At 51.6% G+C, this 20,031-nt stretch overlaps 2 protein-coding genes and 2 long non-coding RNA genes across 6 annotated transcripts in view; 2 read left to right on the top strand and 2 right to left on the bottom strand.

Annotated features, from left to right (window-relative positions):
• KISS1R (KISS1 receptor) overlaps positions 1-20,031 on the top strand; it is a 285,361-nt gene that overhangs the window by 90,053 nt on the left and 175,277 nt on the right. The window lies entirely within an intron of this gene.
• Positions 2,602-3,065, top strand: LOC309523156. The gene is made up of 2 exons (XR_014215268.1): positions 2,602-2,766; positions 2,854-3,065. It is a non-coding gene; the product is annotated as an uncharacterized lncRNA (long non-coding RNA).
• LOC309523155 lies at positions 3,024-5,914 on the bottom strand. Its single transcript, XR_014215267.1, has 2 exons — positions 4,107-5,914; positions 3,024-4,072 (listed from the first exon to the last, which is right to left on the bottom strand). It is a non-coding gene; the product is annotated as an uncharacterized lncRNA (long non-coding RNA).
• Positions 6,009-18,645, bottom strand: MBD3 (methyl-CpG binding domain protein 3). 3 transcript variants are annotated; one of them, XM_082206683.1, is made up of 6 exons: positions 18,532-18,645; positions 11,076-11,235; positions 10,630-10,767; positions 9,838-9,928; positions 7,608-7,785; positions 6,009-6,231 (listed from the first exon to the last, which is right to left on the bottom strand). In XM_082206683.1, the coding sequence occupies exons 1-6, from the start codon at positions 18,603-18,605 to the stop codon at positions 6,039-6,041; spliced, it is 834 nt and encodes a 277-aa protein (XP_082062809.1). In that variant the 5' UTR covers positions 18,606-18,645; the 3' UTR covers positions 6,009-6,038. The 3 variants fall into 3 exon arrangements, with proteins under 3 accessions (XP_082062809.1, XP_082062810.1, XP_082062808.1); XM_082206684.1 differs by lacking the exon at positions 18,532-18,645 and adding an exon at positions 16,042-16,230 and having other exon boundaries at positions 6,010-6,231; XM_082206682.1 differs by lacking the exon at positions 18,532-18,645 and adding an exon at positions 15,946-16,229 and having other exon boundaries at positions 6,010-6,231.

Raw genomic sequence — 20,031 nt, 5'->3', positions numbered from 1 at the left:
GCCACGCCCTCCTCGCCTCCCTGGACCCTTGGGGGGCAACTGGCAGGGACTGGGGGGCGGTTGCTGCTGCTGCGGGTCGTCTGTCTGTCTGTCTTTTTCTTTCTTTCTTTTTCTCCACCCTCCCTCTGTCCCTGCTTCATTCCTTCCTTCCCTCTTTCCTTTCATCCTTCCTTCCCTCCCTCTCTCTTTACTTCCACCCTTCCTCTCCTCTTCCCTTCCTTCCGTCCCTTTCATCCTTCCTCCCTTCCCTTCCGTCTCTGACCTACCTTCCTTCTCTTCCTCCCTCCCCTTTCATCCTTCCTTCCTTCCCTTTCTCCTTTAGCCCTCTCCGTCCCTTTCCTTCCTTCCTTCCTTCTCTCCCTCCCTTTCCTTTCATCCTTCCTCCCTTCCCTTTCTTCCCTTCCCTCCCTCCCTCTTTCCTTCCTTCCCTCCCTCCCTATCCTTCCTTCTCTCCCTCCCTCTCTCCCTCCCTGTTTTCATCCCTCACTTCCCTTTCTCCTTCAGCCCCTTCCTTCCCATTTTCCTTCGTTTCTTTCCTTCTCTCCCTCCCTATTTCCTTGCCTCCCTCCTCTTTTTTAAAGGATGGTAATGCCATCTAAAAGGAAGCTGGGCATTTTTTTTGGGGGTGTGTGTGTTGTGTTTGTGTTCCCCCCTCCAATTACTTACAAAAGGATTCCAGATCTAGCAGGGTGTGTGTGTGTGTGTGTGTGTATAATTTTTTGTGTGTGCTTTGGGCTGCATAAGGAAACCGCCTTCTGCAGATGACCACAGGGTCCAGTTGGGAGAAATATCTCCCTCCCTGGCTATTAGCAAGTCTCTTTTCAGGGTTCTGGGCAAAAGGACAGTCCCACCCCTATTTAGAGAAGCCAAGATTGGATCTGTTCCTGGGACCAAGCTATCTACCTCCTATAATTTATACCACCCATTTACGTGGGAGTAAGGCCTATTGACCAGGGCAACACCTCTGATAGCCTGGGCCGATGCAAAGTTTCCCATAAACTTTACTTTTCAATTCTTCAGAAATGTTTTGACATAAAAACCCAACAAATAGATCTATTTTGACTTGCACTCCTTTTACGGTTTCTCATAATTTTTAAAATCCGTAACACCCCGCCTCTCCTACAATTAATAATTTATCCCCTATTTTTTTAACGTTCATTTTAAGTGTTTGGTTTAAGTCAGGCATAGGCAAATTCGGCCCTCCAGATGTTTTGGGACTACAACTCCCATGATCCCTAGCGGACAGGGCCATTCCTCCTTGCTTGGTACATATTCCCCCCCCCCATTTCTGAGAATAAATCATTCTCGCTGCAGTCAATAAAGTTGATTTTTTGAGTGTGAAATTTCACAATGCCATTTTTCCAATTCACAGAAATTCGGACAGTGACTTTGCACACAGCTGAAGCAGTTGGGAAGAGAATTCAGGGATAATTTTAAAAAAACTGTGTGAAGTTGTGCATCTTCCGTTTCTCAATCTGATGATTTTACATGGTTTCGTATGTTCTGTGCACTGTGCCTTGCCGTAATTTTAACTGATCACAGTTTAGGAATTCTTTATTGTAACTGACAAGTGCAAGCTGTTCTGATTATTATTTGTGGATATTTAATTTTGCCGCTCACTAGTATATTCTAATGGATTGTCAAATGCCGCTCTATTTGATAGTTGTTTATTTTAAAGTTACTGTGACAACTTTTGGTATAGGATCAGATTGTTACATAGTTCAGCCCGGACACCGAGGTCCAGCTCCGAGGGCCTCCTGGCGGTTCCCTCCCTGCGAGAAGTGAGGTTGCAGGAAACCAGGCAGAGGGCCTTCTCGGTGGTGGCGCCCTCCCATCAGATGCCAAGGAGATAAACAACTACAACATTTGAAGGCAGCCTTATTTAGGGAAGCTTTTAATATTTGGTGAATTTTTGTATTTTAGTATTTTGCTGGAAACCAACAGCAGTATTACTACACCGTGCATGATCTTTGCCGTCTATTTTGTTTGCAGCTTGCAAACCGCCTGAAGGCGGAATACAAATTAAAAGTGAAATGAAATTTATAAACCCCTCGTGGAGGGTGCCAAACTTTTGGGAGTTTCCCTGCTACTTCATTGGATCAGAACCACCCAAAGCAAAGAGTGAGCTTTGTAAGCGATCAGGGCGAAATGCAGTTCTGGTAGAATTAACCCGAGCCTTGAAAAAAGCACATAGAGATTGACTATTGGAAATGGATATTTATAACAATAGGTTAATATATGGAGTAAGGATAAATGTTAGAGGGTAAGGATTTGCTGAACTTAATATTTGAACTGGAACACAAAATGGGAGGTGTGAGGAGGTCAAGAAACTAGTGATGAAAATATTAAGATTTGAAAATATTAACTCATTTCTAGCTCTGATTTTTGGCTTTTTTCTTTGTTTCTATTTTTTACTCTCTACTTTTTTCCCCTTTCCTTTTTCCTCTATCAACTATCTTTTTACTGTGTGTTTTTGTCTTGTTTTTGTAGGTTAAATGCTTAAACGTTTAAATGTTGGATTTTGTTTTTATTGTTTGTGAAATATTAATAAAATATCATTTTAAAATAAGCAAAAAGCACATAGAGCTGAAACAGGAAGTGGTAAAGTGTGGCGCTCTTCCCAACTTCCTCCTTTGACACTATTATTATTATTATTATTTCCAAATGGGCAAAAGTGCTGAACTGTCTGACCACCTCATTGAACAAAAGCCCATCGGGCTAAGAGATTTCCTGAGTGCCAGGAACAGGTCACAAGAACAACGGCTTGTCTTGTTTTTGTAGGTTAAATGCTTAAACGTTTAAATGTTGGATTTGTTTTTATTGTTTGTGAAATATTAATAAGGACAACGGCAGCAAATTTTTAAAAAGGCAAGATGCTTGATCCTTTTCTCAGCAATGTTTCTCCGCCTCCCAATCCTTTTCCAACTCCGCGGCCTCGGGGGTCGCACGACAACTTGCATTCACGCTCGACGTTTCCTCGCCAAGCGTTGAAACACAACGGAAGAACGTACGCAAAACATCGCTTTCTTTTTTCCTTTTTAATTACAAAACTAATAGTCCCCCCCCAAACAAATATTACAAATATGATCAAGGCTGAAAGGACATCATCGTTAGTGCTAAGGAGGCGAGGCGGGGAGAAGGGGCTCCCGGATAGCTGCGAAATATCTAAAAGCTGCGAAACCGCACTATACCCCACCCCGCAAAAAGCAGTTGATACAAAAGTCGCTTCGAGGAATAAAAGAAACTCGCTTTGGGCGAGGACCACTGGGCTGTGACGAGACGCCGCAAAAATAAGTTGTCTGTGCGGCAGGAACGAGGTTTCTGCCACGGCAACATCGGAGGGAAAGAGAGAAGCTTGCCGGCGCTGTTTTTACTGTTTTTACTGCCGGCGAAAGCTTAAAAGGGAAAGGGTTTGCGTGGAGTTACCTGGAAAAGGTGGAACTGCAGGTGGAGGAAAAAAAAAAGGAGACGGAGGAAAGACAGACAGGCATCTGTGTGTGTGTAAAAAACTGGCAAATCCCTCCATTGCAAGAATTTGCTTCTCTTAACATTCCCTGCCCAAAAGAGTCTCAAAAACTGCTTCGGAACGGAGTGAAAATCCGTGCTTCTAGGATTAAGACACACACACACACAAATCCGAAATGGACAAAATTCAGTAGCAGGGAAGGCCAGTGAACCAGGTGCAGGGGTTTCCCTCTCCAATGGGGAAAAGCGGCGTCTCAGAAGAAGCAGCCGAGCCCCATTTCCCCCCACCCCACCCCAAAGAAACAATCCCGTATGTTGGTTTGGAAGCACCATTGTGGAGCTGGCAGGTGGGATGCCCACTAGAGATGGGATTTGGGGCAAAGGTGCTGCTGTGCTGACCCAAAATTGAAAACTGCATGGGTCCCGGGCAGCGAAAACAAGCCAGGATTTTCCGTCACAGGTTGCCGTCATTGTGTGTGGCTCCGGAAAGAAATGGTTTAAATAGGTTCAGAACAAGCCTAGGTAAAAGTAAACGCCACAGGTTTCTGAATGGCAACGGCGCAATTAAAACCTGCAGATTTTTGCGTGGCATCAGTGCAATTAAAACCTAGATTTCTGCACGGCAGCGGTGCGATTAAAACCCAGATTTCTGCACGGCAGCGATGCAATTAAAACCTATAGATTTTTTGCACGGTTTTGCAGAGCGAGGTGCCGGCTCCTCAGGCAAGGGTTGCGCTAATTCCAAGCAAGCCCAATTTAGGGACAGCTTTGTGTTGCGGGGTGTTCGATGCTGAACCCGTCATATAAGACAGACTCTCCATCGCTGCAAAACCGGGTAGTTCAGCTCGCCTCTTCTGAGGGCACGCGCCGCTTTCGATCTATCGCTTTTAATTGCGTGAGACGAGCAAAAGGCCACACCTGCCGCCCAAAAGCAAATAATTGGAATCTAGTAAAAGGGATTTGGGGAGGTCAGTATTCACCCTCCTCCTCGCAGCACCTTTAAGCTTATGAAAGTTTTCTCCGAAAGGGTTCCCCCCCCAAACCGACATTGCCACTGGATAAATGGACTTTTGTGTGCGTAACCCCAAATGTCTGCACTTTCGAGAGATCCACACAAACGGCTGGGAGCTTGTGGGGTCCCCGAGACAGTCACCGTGCTCCTCATATGGGAAGGAACACCCCCCCCCCCCGTTACACCTCTGGGAAGACCGGACAGTCTGGAAAAGTTAAGATGAAAACACACAAACGCACACACAAATCCCATGGCGAGATTTCGCAGAAGGAAGGATTATCTACAACTGGAGCAAACAAACGAAGTACGGGACAGGTGGTCCCCATTTAAAAACGGCGCCTCTACCTTAAGCCGAAAGAGGACGTTAAGTTTGGGTAGGTGTGTGCCACTTAATAATAATAAAAACACCAGGGAAGGAGGCTGAAATGGCATCCTTGCGCCCTGGAAATGAAAGACGGAGCAGTTAACGTTTGCAGTTTCTCTGCGTTCCTTCCCTGTTAACACTTGAGGAAATGACAAATGGGGGGTGGTGGGTTGAGAGAGAGGAGAGAGAGAGAAAGAGTACGGGTTTTAGTAAAGTCCATCTTCAAGCTACCCAGGATCTACTGAGCCACTGGATTCTCAAGTGTCCGGCAAATAAAGGCTGAAGACGGCCGGAGGCTGAAGGCATCTCCAGACGGCTGCGGAGACGACATGCGACGCTGTCCGGCGGCAAGCTCGCCTCTTCGCGGGGCGAGGAAAGGCTAGGATTCTCAAGAGGAATTCCTTCCCTGAAGGAAGAGAGAGAGACTTGATCCATCACAGAGGACTAGGTAAAGGGACCCCTGACCATTAGGTCCAGTCGTGGCCGACTCTGGGGTTGCGGCGCTCATCTCCCTTTATTGGCCGAGGGAGCCGGCGCACAGCTTCCGGGTCATGTGGCCAGCAGGACTAAGCCGCTTCTGGCGAACCAGAGCAGCGCACGTAAATGCCGTTTACCTCCCCGCCGGAGCGGGACCTATTCATCTACTTGCATTGGACGTGCTTTCGAACTGCCAGGTTGGCAGGAGCAGGGACCGAGCAACGGGAGCTCACCCCGTCTTTGCGGGGATTCGAACCGCCAACCTTCTGATCGGCAAGTCCTAGGCTCTGTGGTTTAGTGAGATAAGCTTGCCGTTGAATGCGAACTGAATCAGCTGCCTCCTCGGTGGCTGATCATCGACGGGGCTCTATATCCGGGGCAGCCGACAGTCCAATCTTTCCACTGACCGAGATGAGAAAGCAACAAGGTGGAAAGGGGAGAGGAGGCCGAGGGAACGCTCCACGGGGGAGGGGGTTCGGAAAAAGGGCGAGGGGCTGCCAGCTCTGCAGGGAAGGGGGGATATAACTGGGATCCTGAGCCCCACAGGGACGCCGCAGGAAGAATGCAATTGCTCAAGGGAGCCGCGGACCCAAAAATGTTTGCACGAACTGGCAGCAGTCCTCAAGGGATTCAGACATGGAAACAGAATTTCCTGCTTGCATGTTTTGCCACGGAGCTACAGAGATTCCCTCGGAGCAATTGAGGGTGTTGTTACCTAGACTATACGCTCTCCACCTCCGGCCCGCGATCCACGTCCTCTTCCTCCTCCTCTTCCTCCCCGTCTTCGTCCCCCAGGGCCTTCTCCTCGGGCGCTTCGCCGTCCCGCGCGATCTCCTCTACGTGAGCGAGCATGTCCGCCATCAGTGCTTCTTCCAGCCTCTTTCGCACTTGCTGTACCAGTTCTTCCTGTTTCCTGTCCGGGGAAGGGAAGGGAAGCTGGATGAGGCCGGGGGATGGCGGCATAGCCCCCCCCCCAACAACCGCCTGTCTTGGCAGGTACTCTACGTTTCCGCCGCACGCCAGGGAAACCAGAGCGGAGACCCCTTTGCGGTCAAGAGGGTGCAATAATAATAATAATAATAATAATAATAAATTTTATTTATATCCCGCCCTCCCCTGCCGAAGCCGAGCTCAGGGCGGCTAACAACAATAAAATAGCACAACATTCTAAAATCATTTCATTATAAAATTAATTCAAATCAAATTGATGGCAACCATTAGGCTAAAGTTCTGTGAAGGTTGCCAAAGGAGGGAGTCAGGCTGTGCCCTGGCCAAAGGCCTGGTGGAACAGCTCCGTCTTGCAGGCCCTGCGGAAAGGCGTCAAGTCCCGCAGGGCCCTGGTCTCTTGTGACAGAGTGTTCCACCAGATCGGGGCCACAGCTGAAAAGGCCCCGGCTCTAGTTGAGGCCAGAACAGAAGAACAGAAATAATGGCCATGAGAGGAAGAAAATGTTGAGCTCAGCTCAACAAGGATATTGTAGAGATTTAATAATAATAATAATAATAATAATAATAATAATAATAATAATAATAATGTGGTACCTCGGGTTAAGAACTCAATTCGTTCCGGAGGTCCGTTCTTAACCTGAAACTGTTCTTAACCTGAAGCACCACTTTAGCTAATGGGGCCTCCCACTGCCACCGCCGCACGATTTCTGTTCTCATCCTGAAGCAAAGTTCTTAACCCGAGGTACTATTTCTGGGCTAGCGGAGTCTGTAACCTGAAGCGTCTGTAACCCGAGGTACCACTGTAATAATAGTAGTAGTAGAGAAAGACACAGAGAGAGAAAGTAGTAGAGAAAGACCGAGAGAAAGGGGGAGAGAGGGAAAGAGGGGGAGAGATAAAGAAAGAGGGAGAAAGAAAGAGATAAAGAAAGAGGGAGAAAGAAAGAGATAAAGAAAGAAAGAGACAGAGAGATAAAGAGGGGGAGAAAGAAAGAAAAGAAAGAAAAAGAGACAGAGAGAAAGAGGGGGAGAAAGAAAGAGGGAGAGAGAAAGAATGAAAGAATGAATGAAAGAAAGAAAGAAAGAAAGAAAGAGAAACAGAAAGGGGGGAGAGAGGGAGAGATAAAGAGAGAGACAGACAGAAAGATAGAAAGAGAGAGAGAGAGAGAGAGAGAGAGAAAGAAAGAAAGAAAGAAAGAAAGAAAGAAAGAAAGAAAGAAAAAGACAGAAAGAGACAGAGAGAAAGAGAGGGAGAGAGAAGGAAGGAAGGAAGGAAGGAAGGAAAGAAAGAAAGAGACAGAAAGAGAGAGAGAATTTCTCCCTGCTCCAGGGAGCGTCACTGACCTGATGTCCTCATCCGTCACCATGAAGGCTTTGCAGAGGGGCTGGGAGGTGTTGAGCCAGACCCCGGGGTTCTTCTCCACGGCGGCAGACAGCTGCCCGGTGATGGGCATCGTACTGGTGTGGAGGGCGCTGGCGATGGCGGAGAGGAGGGTCTCGTCGGTGCAGCCGGGCCCCACGCCTGCGGGAGAGGGGTGTGTGCCAGAGGAGACAAGGGGCGTGCGGTCACTGACGTTCATTCCCCCCACACCCAAAAATATAGTCCGGCCCCCCACAAGGTCTGAGGGACAGTGGACCGGCCCCGATGAAGAAGTCTGCTGACCCCTGGGTCCAGGCCTTATAAACCTAGGACCCTCCAGATATTTTGGACCACAGCTGGAGGGTGCCAGGTTGACGAACGCTGTTGTAGGTGTCTACATATAGGGCGGTCTGGTGGTCCCAAAACAGGCAAGGGGGGCAGAGGAGGTGTAAACAACCAGCAGGCTTTGAAAAGATCTGCTATCGCCAGATCCAAGTCCGTTGGTGTTTGTTGACTTAATTAAACTACAGTGGTAGGTAAAGGTAAAGGGACCCCTGACCATTAGGTCCAGTCGTGGCCGACTCTGGGGTTGTGGCGCTCATCTCGCTTTACTGGCCGAGGGAGCCGGCGTACAGTTTCCGGGTCATGTGGCCAGCAGGACTAAGCCGCTTCTGGCGAACCAGAGCAGTGCATGGAAACGCCGTTTATCTTCCCGCCAGAGTGGTACCTATTTATCTACTTGCACTTGGACGTGCTTTCGAACTGCTAGGTTGGCAGGAGCAGGGACTGAGCAACGGGAGCTCACCCCGTCATTGCGGGGATTCGAACCACCGACCTCCTAATTGGCAAGTCCTAGGCTCTGTGGTTTAACCCACAGCACCACCTGTGTCCCTACTACAGTGGTACCTTGGGTTAAGTACTTAATTCGTTCCAGAGATCCGTTCTTAACCAGAAGCACCACTTTAGCTAATGGGGCCTCCTCCTGCTGCTGCTGAGCCGCCAGAGCACGATTTCTGTTCTCATCCTGAAGCAAAGGTCTTAACCCAAGGTACTATTTCTGGGTTAATGGAGTCTGTAACCTGAAGTGTATGGAACCTGAAGCGTCTGTAACCCGAGGTACCACTGTACGTCGTTGTAACTGGATCTTAAATAAATGGGTGACCGTTTTAAATTTTGCCGCACTGTTGTACAGTGGTACCTCGGGTTACGTACGCTTCAGGTTACAGACTCCGCTAACCCAGAAGTATTACCTCGGGTTAAGAACTTTGCTTCAGGATGAGAACAGAAATCATGCAGCAGCAGCAGGAGGCCCCATTAGCTAAAGTGGTGCTTCAGGTAAAGAACAGTTTCAGGTTAAGAACGGACCTCCGGAACGAATTTAAGTACTTAACCCGAGGTACCACTGTATTTCATAGTGGGTTCCGCAAACCATGGTTCTGAATAATGCTTTTTTATATATTAGGGTAAGGGGCACCCTGGGGGTGAGTTCACGCTGGCCCAATAAGGTTCTGCAACTGCTGTTTTTGGAACGTTTTATTACGTTTTCGTATATATTGGAAGCTGCCCAGAGTGGCTGGGGCAGCCCAGTTAGATGGGAGGGGTGCAAATAATAATGCGAGAAGTGAGGTTGCAGGGAACCAGGCAGAGGGCCTTCTCGGTGGTGGCTCCCGCCCTGTGGAACGCCCACAAGACATCAAGGAAATAAACAACTCACTTTTAAAAGATATCTGAAGGCAGCCCTGTTTAGGGAAGTTTTAAATGTTTAATGCTGTATTGTGTATTTAATACTGTATTCGGTTGGGAGCCACTCGGAGTGGCCGGGGAAACCCAGGCAGATGGGCAGAGTATAAATAATAAATTATTATTACCGTATTTTTTGCTCTATAAGACTCACTTTTCCCCTCCTAAAAAGTAAAGGGAAATGTGTGCACGTCTTATGGAGCGAATGCAGGCTGCGCAGCTATCCCAGAAGCCAGAACAGCAAGAGGGATCGCTGCTTTCACTGCACAGCGATCCCTCTTGCTGTTCTGGCTTCTGAGATTCAGAATATTTTTTCCTCTTGTTTTCCTCCTCCAAAAACTAGGTGCGTCTGTCGTCTTATAGAGCGAAAAATACAGTATATTTCCTCTGATGGCATCTAGTTGACCCCAGTGGCAGGATGCTGGGCGAGGCGACTTATTGTTTATTCGCAGCGATCAAAAAGGGGCACAGTACCTTGCAAACCTTTCGGGAGGTCCATGGTTTTCACCAGCTCCTCTGCGATATCGAAGGCATTCAGGCCGCTGAGCTTCTTCTCCCAGAAGAGCTGAGAAAAGGAGAGAAATGAGGGAAAGAGAGAAAGAACGACCCATTAAGCACATTTCTCCTTCAGGTCTACTGGGCCGTTTAAGGCTTTCAAGGTCAGCACCAACACTTTTGAGTTGGGCTTGGAAACGTCCTGGGAGCCAACTGGGGTTGGAATGTTGCATCTGGGTCTGAAGTTCCCCACCAGAGGGGCGTAAAAATGAAGACCAACACCACAATTTGACGTAGACTTCCCCACAGGGGCGCCGTAAGACTGCCAAGAGGCCCTTGAGATCTTCAGAGGCAAAAAAAAACAAAAAACAAAACCCCATGTGACAATAGAAGACGAGTCCTAAGTAAAGTTTCCCAATCGCGCAATGTGTCCCCACTAGGACCCGTTTAAGTAACTGGGTAACGGGGGCAAAGCAACTGCTTATATGCATTCCCGGAAGCCCGGGCCACTCCCACTCCCAACGTGATTGGCTGTCTAAACTCCCAAGCTGCGAATCACGGCTCAAAGAGTTCAATGGGGCCAATCACAGAGGCCCACATCCTGAAAATGTCCTGCGATTGGATGTCATGTATCGAATCGGAACATAGGAGCTCAGAATCCTTAGTCCAGACTCCAGCTCAGGCAGACGCAGACTCACTGAATACGTAACACACAGGTGTCCCCACCAGATCACTGAATACACAGGTGTGCGCCCACCAGGACCCGTTTACCTGGCGGGGCTGGTCCACTGCCTTTTGGGGGTCGGTCTTGACTTTATTGTTTGGGTGGTTTGTGATTTTGGTGACGGGCTGCTTGAAGATCGACGCCGTCTGCCGGACGGGGAGCGCCGTGTTCAGGTCGGGTTTGCCCTGGAAACAGGAGGACAGAGAGGCAGGTGACGCCAACAGATCGAAAACAGCGCACCTTGCTCCTTCTCCCACTTCCTGAACTCCTAGCCTGCGAACCTTCCACAACCCCATCGTAAATCGATAACAATAATCCTACCTCCGGACTTCTAACCCGGTGGTTTTTCTGTAATCTCCTTAAACAACTTTTGCAAAAAAATAATAATTGTACAGTGGTACCTCGGGTTACACGGGTGGCGCTGTGGTTAAAACCTCAGTGCCTAGGGCTTGCCGATCGCATGGTCGGCGGTTCGAATCCCCGCGGGACTCACCTTGGCCTGGCTGGAGCAGTCGTAACGCATCCGCTGCCTGTTCTTGTTCACTTTGCTCATGAGCATCTTTCCCGTCCGAAAGTCGAAGGTGCTCAGGTCCATGGAGTTGCCGAGGTAACGGGCCAGCTGCGGCTTGCTCCGGAATTTCTTCCCGCTCGGGCTGGGGGGGGAGGGGGAATAGAGGGACGGAGAGGGAGAGAAATTATGGCTTCTGGAGGCGTTAGCACGACGGCGAACCGGGTGCAGCGAAACAAAATCCGTTGGGGGCAGAGCTGCCCTAGGAAAACAACACAGCCGCAAAGCAAAGGAAAAGCAGAAAACTTCTTCCGTCTCTTCCCATCGCAGGGAACTTTTTGAGGGCCGCATGGCTCTAGAGGGCAGGGCCGTAGGCAAATTCGTCGCAGCAATGGGTGAGGCTCTTACCGTTCTTTTGTTTTGCAACGGGAGACATCCCAGCGGCACAAAACGAGGTTTTCTGGACGCCAAACCCTCCGTCCTTTAGTCCAGGCGAGCGAGAGGAATGATCGCCGGTTAGGTGCGCATTCCAGCCAGCCAAAAGCAGAGGAGCAGGCCCAGCGAGGGGGTGGGAGTACCAAGGGCCAGGGAAAAAGGCTTGGAGGGCCGCATCTAATCCCTATGTCCCTCTGGCAGGTGTGCTCAAAGCCCACAAGATCGAAAGAGAAGTGCTTTACTGCTAAAGCAACTGACGGAGGGAGGTTGCTGAGAGTCATTGTTCGAAATTAGCCAGGGGCCAGGTGCGTTTTGCGCCCGGCTATTGGCCGCTTGTGTGGGACGTGGGTGGCGCTGTGGGTTAAACCACAGAGCCTAGGACTTGCCAATCAGGTCGGCGGTTCGAATCCCCGCAACAGGGTGAGCTCCCGTTGCTCGGTCCCAGCTCCTGCCCACCTAGCAGTTCGAAAGCATGTCAAAGTGCAAGTAGATAAATAGGTACCGCTCCGGCGGGAAGGTAAACGGCGTTTCCGTGCGCTGCTCTGGTTCGCCAGAAGCGGCTTAGTCATGCTGGCCACATGACCCAGAAGCTGTACGCCGGCTCCCTCGGCCAGTAAAGCGAGATGAGCTCCGCAACCCCAGAGTCGGCCACGACTGGACCTAATGGTCAGGGGCCCCTTTACCTTTATTGGCTGCTTGCGACCAAGCAAAGATGCCCGGGCGCCAATTGTCGCCTGATGCCTCCATCTCACGGTGCATGCCTGGGGATCCCCGGATCTGGACCGTTTTGACACACTTTGACCCCCGTCCTGTGGAACTCGCGTTATGAATGGCCCACGCCACTTTTAAGAAGAAGCGGGGCAGGTCGATATATAACGTTTGCCATCAAAACGATTCCCAATTCGCTGTTCCTGCTCAGGCTGCGCAAAAGGATTTTCGCTCCCGAAATTCATTTCGATTGTGCAGATGAAACAGAACGGACAGAATTCTACAGGATGGGGTCTTAAGTGTGTGAGAAAAGTCAGGATCCAAGGCTCTCCAGGCATGTAACAGAGACACCCCGGAATCTTCACTTGATGGCCATTGACTTCTCCCCTCTCCATAAATCTGCAGGAACAAGTTTGCTGCTCAAATACGTACACCAGCATCTCCTTACTGACCTCCTAGGACCGATTCAACTTTTCCAACAGGCTGAATTTTCAGCGCTTGTTTCCGGAGCTCTCAATTCACAACCCCCTAGACACACACACACACACAAACACCCCACAAAAAGCCAAGCAAACGCAGAATTTCGTGCGAAAAAATAAAAGTGCGTAAAAAGCGTCCGAAACTCGAAACCCACGCAATTCTGAAGTTTCGGACGCTTCGGCGGGAGAGAGAAGCCTCCCATCGTGGGGCCTGGGAACAAGGGAATATGTCTCCCTTTTGTGAACAGCAAGCGCAAAGCGACTTTTGCCTGCGCGACTCCCCCCCCCCGAGCCTGAAACCAGTATTTTTCATTGTAAAGGAAGAAAAAGGAGAAAGCAGCTGAGAAACGATTCTGCATGCTCCCCTCCTGCTCCTCGAAGTACGCTCGCTTTGTGAGGTTTTCAATGGCTTGCCCCAGCCGCCGAGGAACAAAATATAAAAAAGCGGGTTAAACCTCCCCCCCCCTTTGCGATTCTTTCGCTCTTTTATTTAACTTGCAAATTCAGACTTTTGGGAGCACGGGGCGGGAGATTAAGATGAATGCAGCCCCTATTCAAGGTGCCCAGACAAGCTTTCCATATGTCCCAACTCTGAACGGGCAAGCAGAAATCTCTTTGTTCCTCTCTTTAGCGAGGAAGGGGGGGGGAGGTTTTGCAAATGGATCCCTGCTCCTATTATCAATAAAAGCCAGCTTCGTTGCACCTCCCCTTTCTGGCTCCAGACACCAGACGTTTTCCAGAGCCCGGAAAAGAAAGAAAAAACCACGCAAGGGGCTTGCTTTTTTTGAAGAACACCCGCCGCCACTGCAACACCCCCCCCCCGAGAATTTAACAATGGATTGTGCAGAGGGGCCTTTTCCAAACTTTCTTTCTGCAAGGGAAGCCCTTCTGCGTTGCAGAGGATTCTGGGAAAGGCTGGATGCGGCCCCCGCACTTCCCGTTCTGGCCCTTGGAAGTGTCTTCCATGCTCGGGTGGAAATGTTCTTGCCAGGGAGAACCGGGTGGGTGAGTGTGCATCTTGCGTGAAAATTGGACTGGGCAAAGGCAGAAATTGCAAGCCTTTGCCCCGCCCACTTCTGCCCCGGCCCCGCCCACCGCTGCCATGCGGCCCTCACGAGGCTGCCGGGAAGCAAAAGCGGCCCCCAGACTGCAAAGAGCTCCCACAGCCCCTGTTCTACGTCCAAAGACACAAGACCAGAGTCAACGGCATGGAGAGTTCGCCCGTGGCCCCATATCCCATCAGGTTGCATAGTCCGGGCTCCCAAATCACATCCAAATAATCTCGAACCCAGGGCTTCAAGTTACAAGAGATTCTGACTCTAAACCAGTCCCTCGTATGGTGGTTGTGGACTCTCCTTCCTTGGAGGTTTCCAAGCAGAGGTTGGGCGGCCATCGGTCATAGATGCTTTATCTTAGATTCCTGCTTTGCAGCGGGTTGGGATGGATGACCCCTGGGGTTCCCTCACAACTCTACGATTCAAATGCTTATTACGCCGGGGCTGGAGGATAGAGAGAGGTTCGCAAGCGCTTTGCCGCGGTGCAAAAGGCAAAATTCGCATTGGTTCGCTGCAACCCTGGCTCCGGGAGGCTGTGCAAAAGAGACTGCAACCTCCGTGCTGGAGAACACTCCCAACCCCGGTACAAACGACATGATTGTTGCACAAACGCTGCGGTTAGTCAGAACAAACTTTGCTGCAAACCGGCAAAGGCACACCAAGGCAGCCCCCGCCACCCACCCAAAGTTTCCTGTGCAGGCAAAACACTGCAACCCGCCACCCCACAGAAACAACAGGAAACTATGAGATTTGATGAACTTCAATTTCGCTGTTTACTATTATATGCCTAATGGATGAGTGAATATTTCTTTGTTTTAAACTTCCTGTGACTTTTTTGGGATTGGATCAGATTGTTTTCATTAACGTTTGATGTTTTATTATGTTTTTATGCGTGTTGGAAGCTGCCCACAGTGGGGCATTAACAACAACAAGAGACACAACAACAGGAAACAACAACAACAACAACAACAGGAGACTTGAGAGCTCTCCAGGGTCGTCACAAACTCAGCCAGATTGGCGGGGTCTAAATAATAAAACAAAAATGGAACTTAGTAATATTTTGGAGCGCAGAAATAAAGAAAATAATCAAATCCACCTGCCTAGATCAGCCCCCTCCCCAAAGACCCTCACCTATGCAAGGGGGGGGCGCGCGGAGTCCAGCACCTGGCAATGACCGGAAGACAATCTGCAGTGACAGCTTCCCAATTTTTTATTTTATTGTCTAAGGGTTGCATTCCTCCTTTCTAATACACAAAACTTGGTTCTGTTCCTGACCCCCCCCCATATAATAAACCTTGGTGCAAGCAGCACCGAGGGGGGGCAGGGCTTATTATTTCCTGCATTCATCTGTCAATCCGTTGCTATGTGAACAGCTCCCGAACTGTCACAGTGTCGCCATGCAGCATGAGCCACAATTTTCTAGGCGGAAAAGCTCCGCGTTTATGTTGCCCCCCCGGCTGGGGGCGCATGCGTCAGAGACACCCCTTGGCCAACGTAGACACCCCGTAACCTCAATGCAAAAAGACAGAGAAATTATCTTTTCGTGGCAAGCCCGCTGCAAGAATATTGTCACTCTCCCTTCCAACACCAGTACAACGGGGTTGCAAGCCCCAAAAGCCCACGCAGGCAATAATTCCACGTATTCCCCCCCCCCAATAAAAAATTCAATTGGGTGCCCATTCAATCTGAAACTCACCCCGCAACCTGCCTGCTTCCCCCCCAAATCTTTTGCAAACTCAAAACTAGCACTGGGTAGTGGCGATTTGCAACGGGACTATCATGAATTTTCTCCCTTTCTTTCCCTCCTTCCTTCTCTCCCTCTCAGTCTCTTTTTTCTCCCCCCCCCCCACAGAAGCCGCGATCCGCCTGCAACGCCTCCCGCAGAACAGCCCCGATTCGTGCCACTGCAACTGGGGGTCTCCCCCGCCGCCCCTCACATCACCCCCTTCTTGCATAAGCAGATCTCGCTGGACCCCCGCCACCGTCTGCAAGGCCATGCAAGGGTTGCAGCGAAAGGGCATGTTGACGGTTGTCTTGCGTGACGTCTTGACAGCGTCTTTTGCAGCAGCGAGGCAGGCAGGCAGGCAGGAAGAAAGGCCGGCTGAAGGCAGCGTAAACACCCCCCCCTCCAAAAAAACCCCCCACCCCCTCCTTCCTCCCGCCCCCCCCCACATTCACCTATAATAATAGACATCACTCTTGCCAGCGGAGAGCCCCGATTTCCTGGTCACTTCTTCCCTTTTCCATCCCTGCGGGAGAGCTGAGCACTCCCACCTCTTCCGATCCATCGCTTCCATGAGGCCCGGCGGGTCGGATTCGGCCTCGGCCCAGCCTCCTCCTCCTCCTCCTCTGGCTCCTGCCTGCCTGGCAGATCCGGGGTCTCGCCCTGCCAGGGTTGCAGCGGTGCTTGGCTTGACTTGGCTCGGTTCTGCTTGCTTGCTGCTGCTGGCGACTGCAAGGTCCGCTCGGGCTTGCAAAGGCCAGCCTGGTTGCTGCTGCTTTGCAAAGGCGCCTCCGCCGGCTGCAAACGGGAATGGAACGTTCCCCGGGAAAAAGGAGCTGTCAATCACGAAGTGCGCTGCTCCACCTGCTCGCTAGAGGGCGCTGCGGCGACGTACGCGCCCGACGTACGGTGCGTGCGCCGCCATTGGCTCGTCTCGCCCCGCCCACCACGGCGGCTCCATTCATCCTCCCGCGCGCGATCCTCAAGCGCTCCATCCTCTCGCGCGAACTCGCCCTCCGCCGCGGGCGCGCGCACAAAAAGCCGTTGGCGGACGGTTTTTTAATGCATGTAAAGCGTCCGCCTTGTTTTCCCGCCAATTCGCTCGAGGCGCTTTTTTTCGAAGGCGGTATCCCTCCGCTCCAGGCAGGGAAATATAGTCCCAGGTTGCTTTCCCCTCAGGGAAGGGAAAACACGTGTCTAGCCGAAGACACGTGAACGCGGGACGTAACGCACCAAAACTCTTCCCCCTCAACACACACGGGGAATAAAAAGCGCGACCAACGCCTCACAACAAAACGCCCCGACGCGCGTCAACAAAGCCGCTTCCCATTAAGGCACAAAGCCCGACACGGGTGTAACGTCGGAACGCGACCAACGACGCCCCAAAATGAGTTTCCCTCATAAAAAGGCGGGACACGCGTGTATACGACGTGGGGATACACGAAGACGAGTCCCCATCCCCGCATACGACACGTGTTCGACGTCGGGACGCGCTCGCGAGTCTCGCTTTCCCCCTCACAAGTCTCTCCCCCCCTTAAAAATCCGGACACGTGTACAACGTCACGACACGCAAGTCTCGCTCTTCCCCCTCGCAATGTTCTCCCGCTCGACGCGGGAAGCCGGAACGTGTGAATGCGACCACCGGCTCCCTGACACGCGTACTAAAAAAAAAACCCTCGCCCCAAAGCAAGCCCCACATTTAAATTCAATAAATAATAATAACAGTCTCCCCGCCCCAGTTTCTTCTGGAATCCCCACAGCCCCGCTATAGGGCTGGTCCGCCCCACATCTCCCCGCCCCCTATGGCTCCTCCCCACGTCCCCACACCTCGCCCCATAAGCCGGCTTCTCCCCTAGCCCCATAGAAACCACAACTACCCCCCCTTGATATTAAACACCCCCGCCCCACATTTCCCTTTGCCGCCCCATAACTGCCCCCTAACTTCCCTTCTCTGCCCCACAGATCCCATGCCCGCTTGCTGCCCCCAACACTTGCCAGACCCCCCCAAACACTTCACCCCACACCAGCTTCCCCCACCCACCTGTTCCCTCTCCCCATAGCAGCCCCCCAACCCTCTTTCCCCCCTTGCTTCCACCCCGCAGCCCCCCATCTCCTTCCCCTATAGCCCCCCACCCCCTTAGCAGCAGCCCCACATCCAAAACAAGACCCCTGGATCTGACCCCCATATCCCTCGCCCTGGACCCCTTGCAACTCCATAACTCCCACCTGCCCCATAGCACGCTCCCCCGACCCACCCCTGCCCCCCAAGCTCCCTCCCGGACCCCCACTTTTGCAAGACCCCCTCCCTTTGCATGCACAGTGACCCACCCCTAGATCTGACCCCCATATCCTTTGCCCTGGACCCCTTGCAACTCCCTAACTCCCACCTGCCCCATAGCACGCTCCCCCGACCAACCCCCTACCCCCCAAGCTCCCTCCCGACCCACCTCCTGCCCCCCACCTTTGCAAGACGCCCCCCCTTGCATGCAGTGACCCACCCCTAGATCTGACCCCCATATCCCTTGCCCTGGACCCCTTGCAACTCCATAACTCCCACCTGCCCCATAGCACGCTCCCCCGACCCACCCCTGCCCCCCACTTTTGCAAGACCCCCTCCCCTTGCATGCACAGTGACCCACCCCCTAGATCTGACCCCCATATCCCTTGCCCTGGACCCCTTGCAACTCCATAACTCCCACCTGCCCCATAGCACGCTCCCCCGACCCACCCCTGCCCCCCACTTTTGCAAGACCCCCTCCCCTTGCATGCACAGTGACCCACCCCCTAGATCTGACCCCCATATCCCTTGCCCTGGACCCCTTGCAACTCCATAACTCCCACCTGCCCCATATTACGCTCCGCCGACCCACCCCCTGCCCCCCACTTTTGCAAGACCCCCCCACCTGCATGCACGGTGACCCACACTGACCCCATTGTTTGCAGCGGGACCTTCGCCCCCTTTGCATGCATGCAATGCGTGACCCCCCCCCAGCTTGCAAAAGTGCAACCCCCGCGCGCCCCCCAAGTTATCGCCAGCTCACCCCAAAGGAGGGCATCGGGGGGGCCCTCCTCCTCCTCCTCTCGGCCCCCCAGCTCCCCCCGGCGCCTTGGCCATCTTCCTCGCCCCCCCCAACCCCCGGCAGTTGCCGCCACGTGGTCCCAAAGCACGCGACCCCCGCCCCTCTCCGCCCCACAAGCCCCGCCCCACGGCAACCAGCTAGCCAGCCAGCCCCGAAGGGGTTGGGGGGGCAGAAGAATCAATAGGGTGGGATGGGATTTGGGGGGGGGAGAGAAGCACCCCATTCTTTAACCCCCCCCTAAGAATGGGGTGCTAGCAGTTAACACCTGCAGGGACCCACTGAATTCAGTAGCCCTTTCAGTGGGGCTCGTTGCAACTTTAATGCAATGCCCCCCCAAAGTGGGAGAGAAGCCCCCCCCAAGCAATAGGGGGCGGGAAGAAGCACCCCACTCTTTTTTTTAACCCCCCCTAAAAATGGGGGGCTAGGAGCTGACACCTGCAGGGACCCACTAAATTCAGTAGCCCTTTCAGTGGGGCTCGTTGCAACTTTAATGCAATGCCCCCCAAAGTGGAAGAGAAGCCCCCCAAAGCAATAGGGGGCGGGAAGAAGCACCCCACTTTTTTAACCCCCCCTAAAAATGGGGGGCTAGGCACTGACACCTGCAGGGACCCACTGAATTCAGTAGCCCTATCAGTGGGGCTCGTTGCAACTTTAATGCAATGGGAACCCCCCAAAGTGGGAGAGAAGCCCCCCAAGTTTCTGTTCTGCGCCCCCGAACCAAAAAAAAAAAAACTTCCCACCTAATATGCAACATTTTGGTCTCTCTTTTTTTTTTAGGGCAGGAAGGAATTCAACAGGTGGATCCATCAATTCAACAGGTGAGGTTTCCTTCACCATCTTGGGGCTAAGGGGGGCGGGGGCGGCTTAACCAGGTGAATTACTGCCTTTCCCATCCTAACTGCCCCACTGAATTTGAGGGGCAGTCATTTCGGTGGGGCTCGTTAGGAGGGTGATTTAATTGCGTGGAAACCCCCCAAAGTGAGAAAGAGGAGCCCAAAGTTTCTATTCTGCAAACCCCTTCAAAAAATAAAAGCCTTTTCACCTAATATACAATATCCCCCCCCTTTTTTTAGGGCTTCTGTGCTGTCAGAGCAGGAAGAAATTCAACAGGTGATGTTTTCTCTCCAAGCGGTGAATTTCTGCCTTTCCCATATTAGGTTCAAATTCTCCTTCCGCCTACCTTGACCAGCTCAATATTAGTTACCTCCAGAATTTCCCCTGATTCTGCTGTTGGAAACTGGCAATTTTCCTTTTAAAAAAAACTTCTTAAAATAAAAATTAAAAAGCGTTTTTTTTCCGCTCAAAAGCTGTTGAGCCAAAAAATAACAATTAAAAAAGCCTTTGTGCCTGGATTTCCACGTTTTGAAATATGGAAGAAACCCTAAATATTGGCAAAACCCATTAGGTGTTTTATGCCTCCTGTTAATTAACAACACCATTTAATACTTATTATTATTATTA

The sequence above is a fragment of the Podarcis vaucheri genome (assembly GCF_965113315.1).
Source record: "Podarcis vaucheri genome assembly, chromosome: 18".
Lineage (NCBI taxonomy): Eukaryota > Metazoa > Chordata > Lepidosauria > Squamata > Lacertidae > Podarcis > Podarcis vaucheri.
The sequence above is the reverse complement of the archived record's forward strand: the minus strand, read 5'-3'. Positions and strand labels throughout refer to the sequence as shown.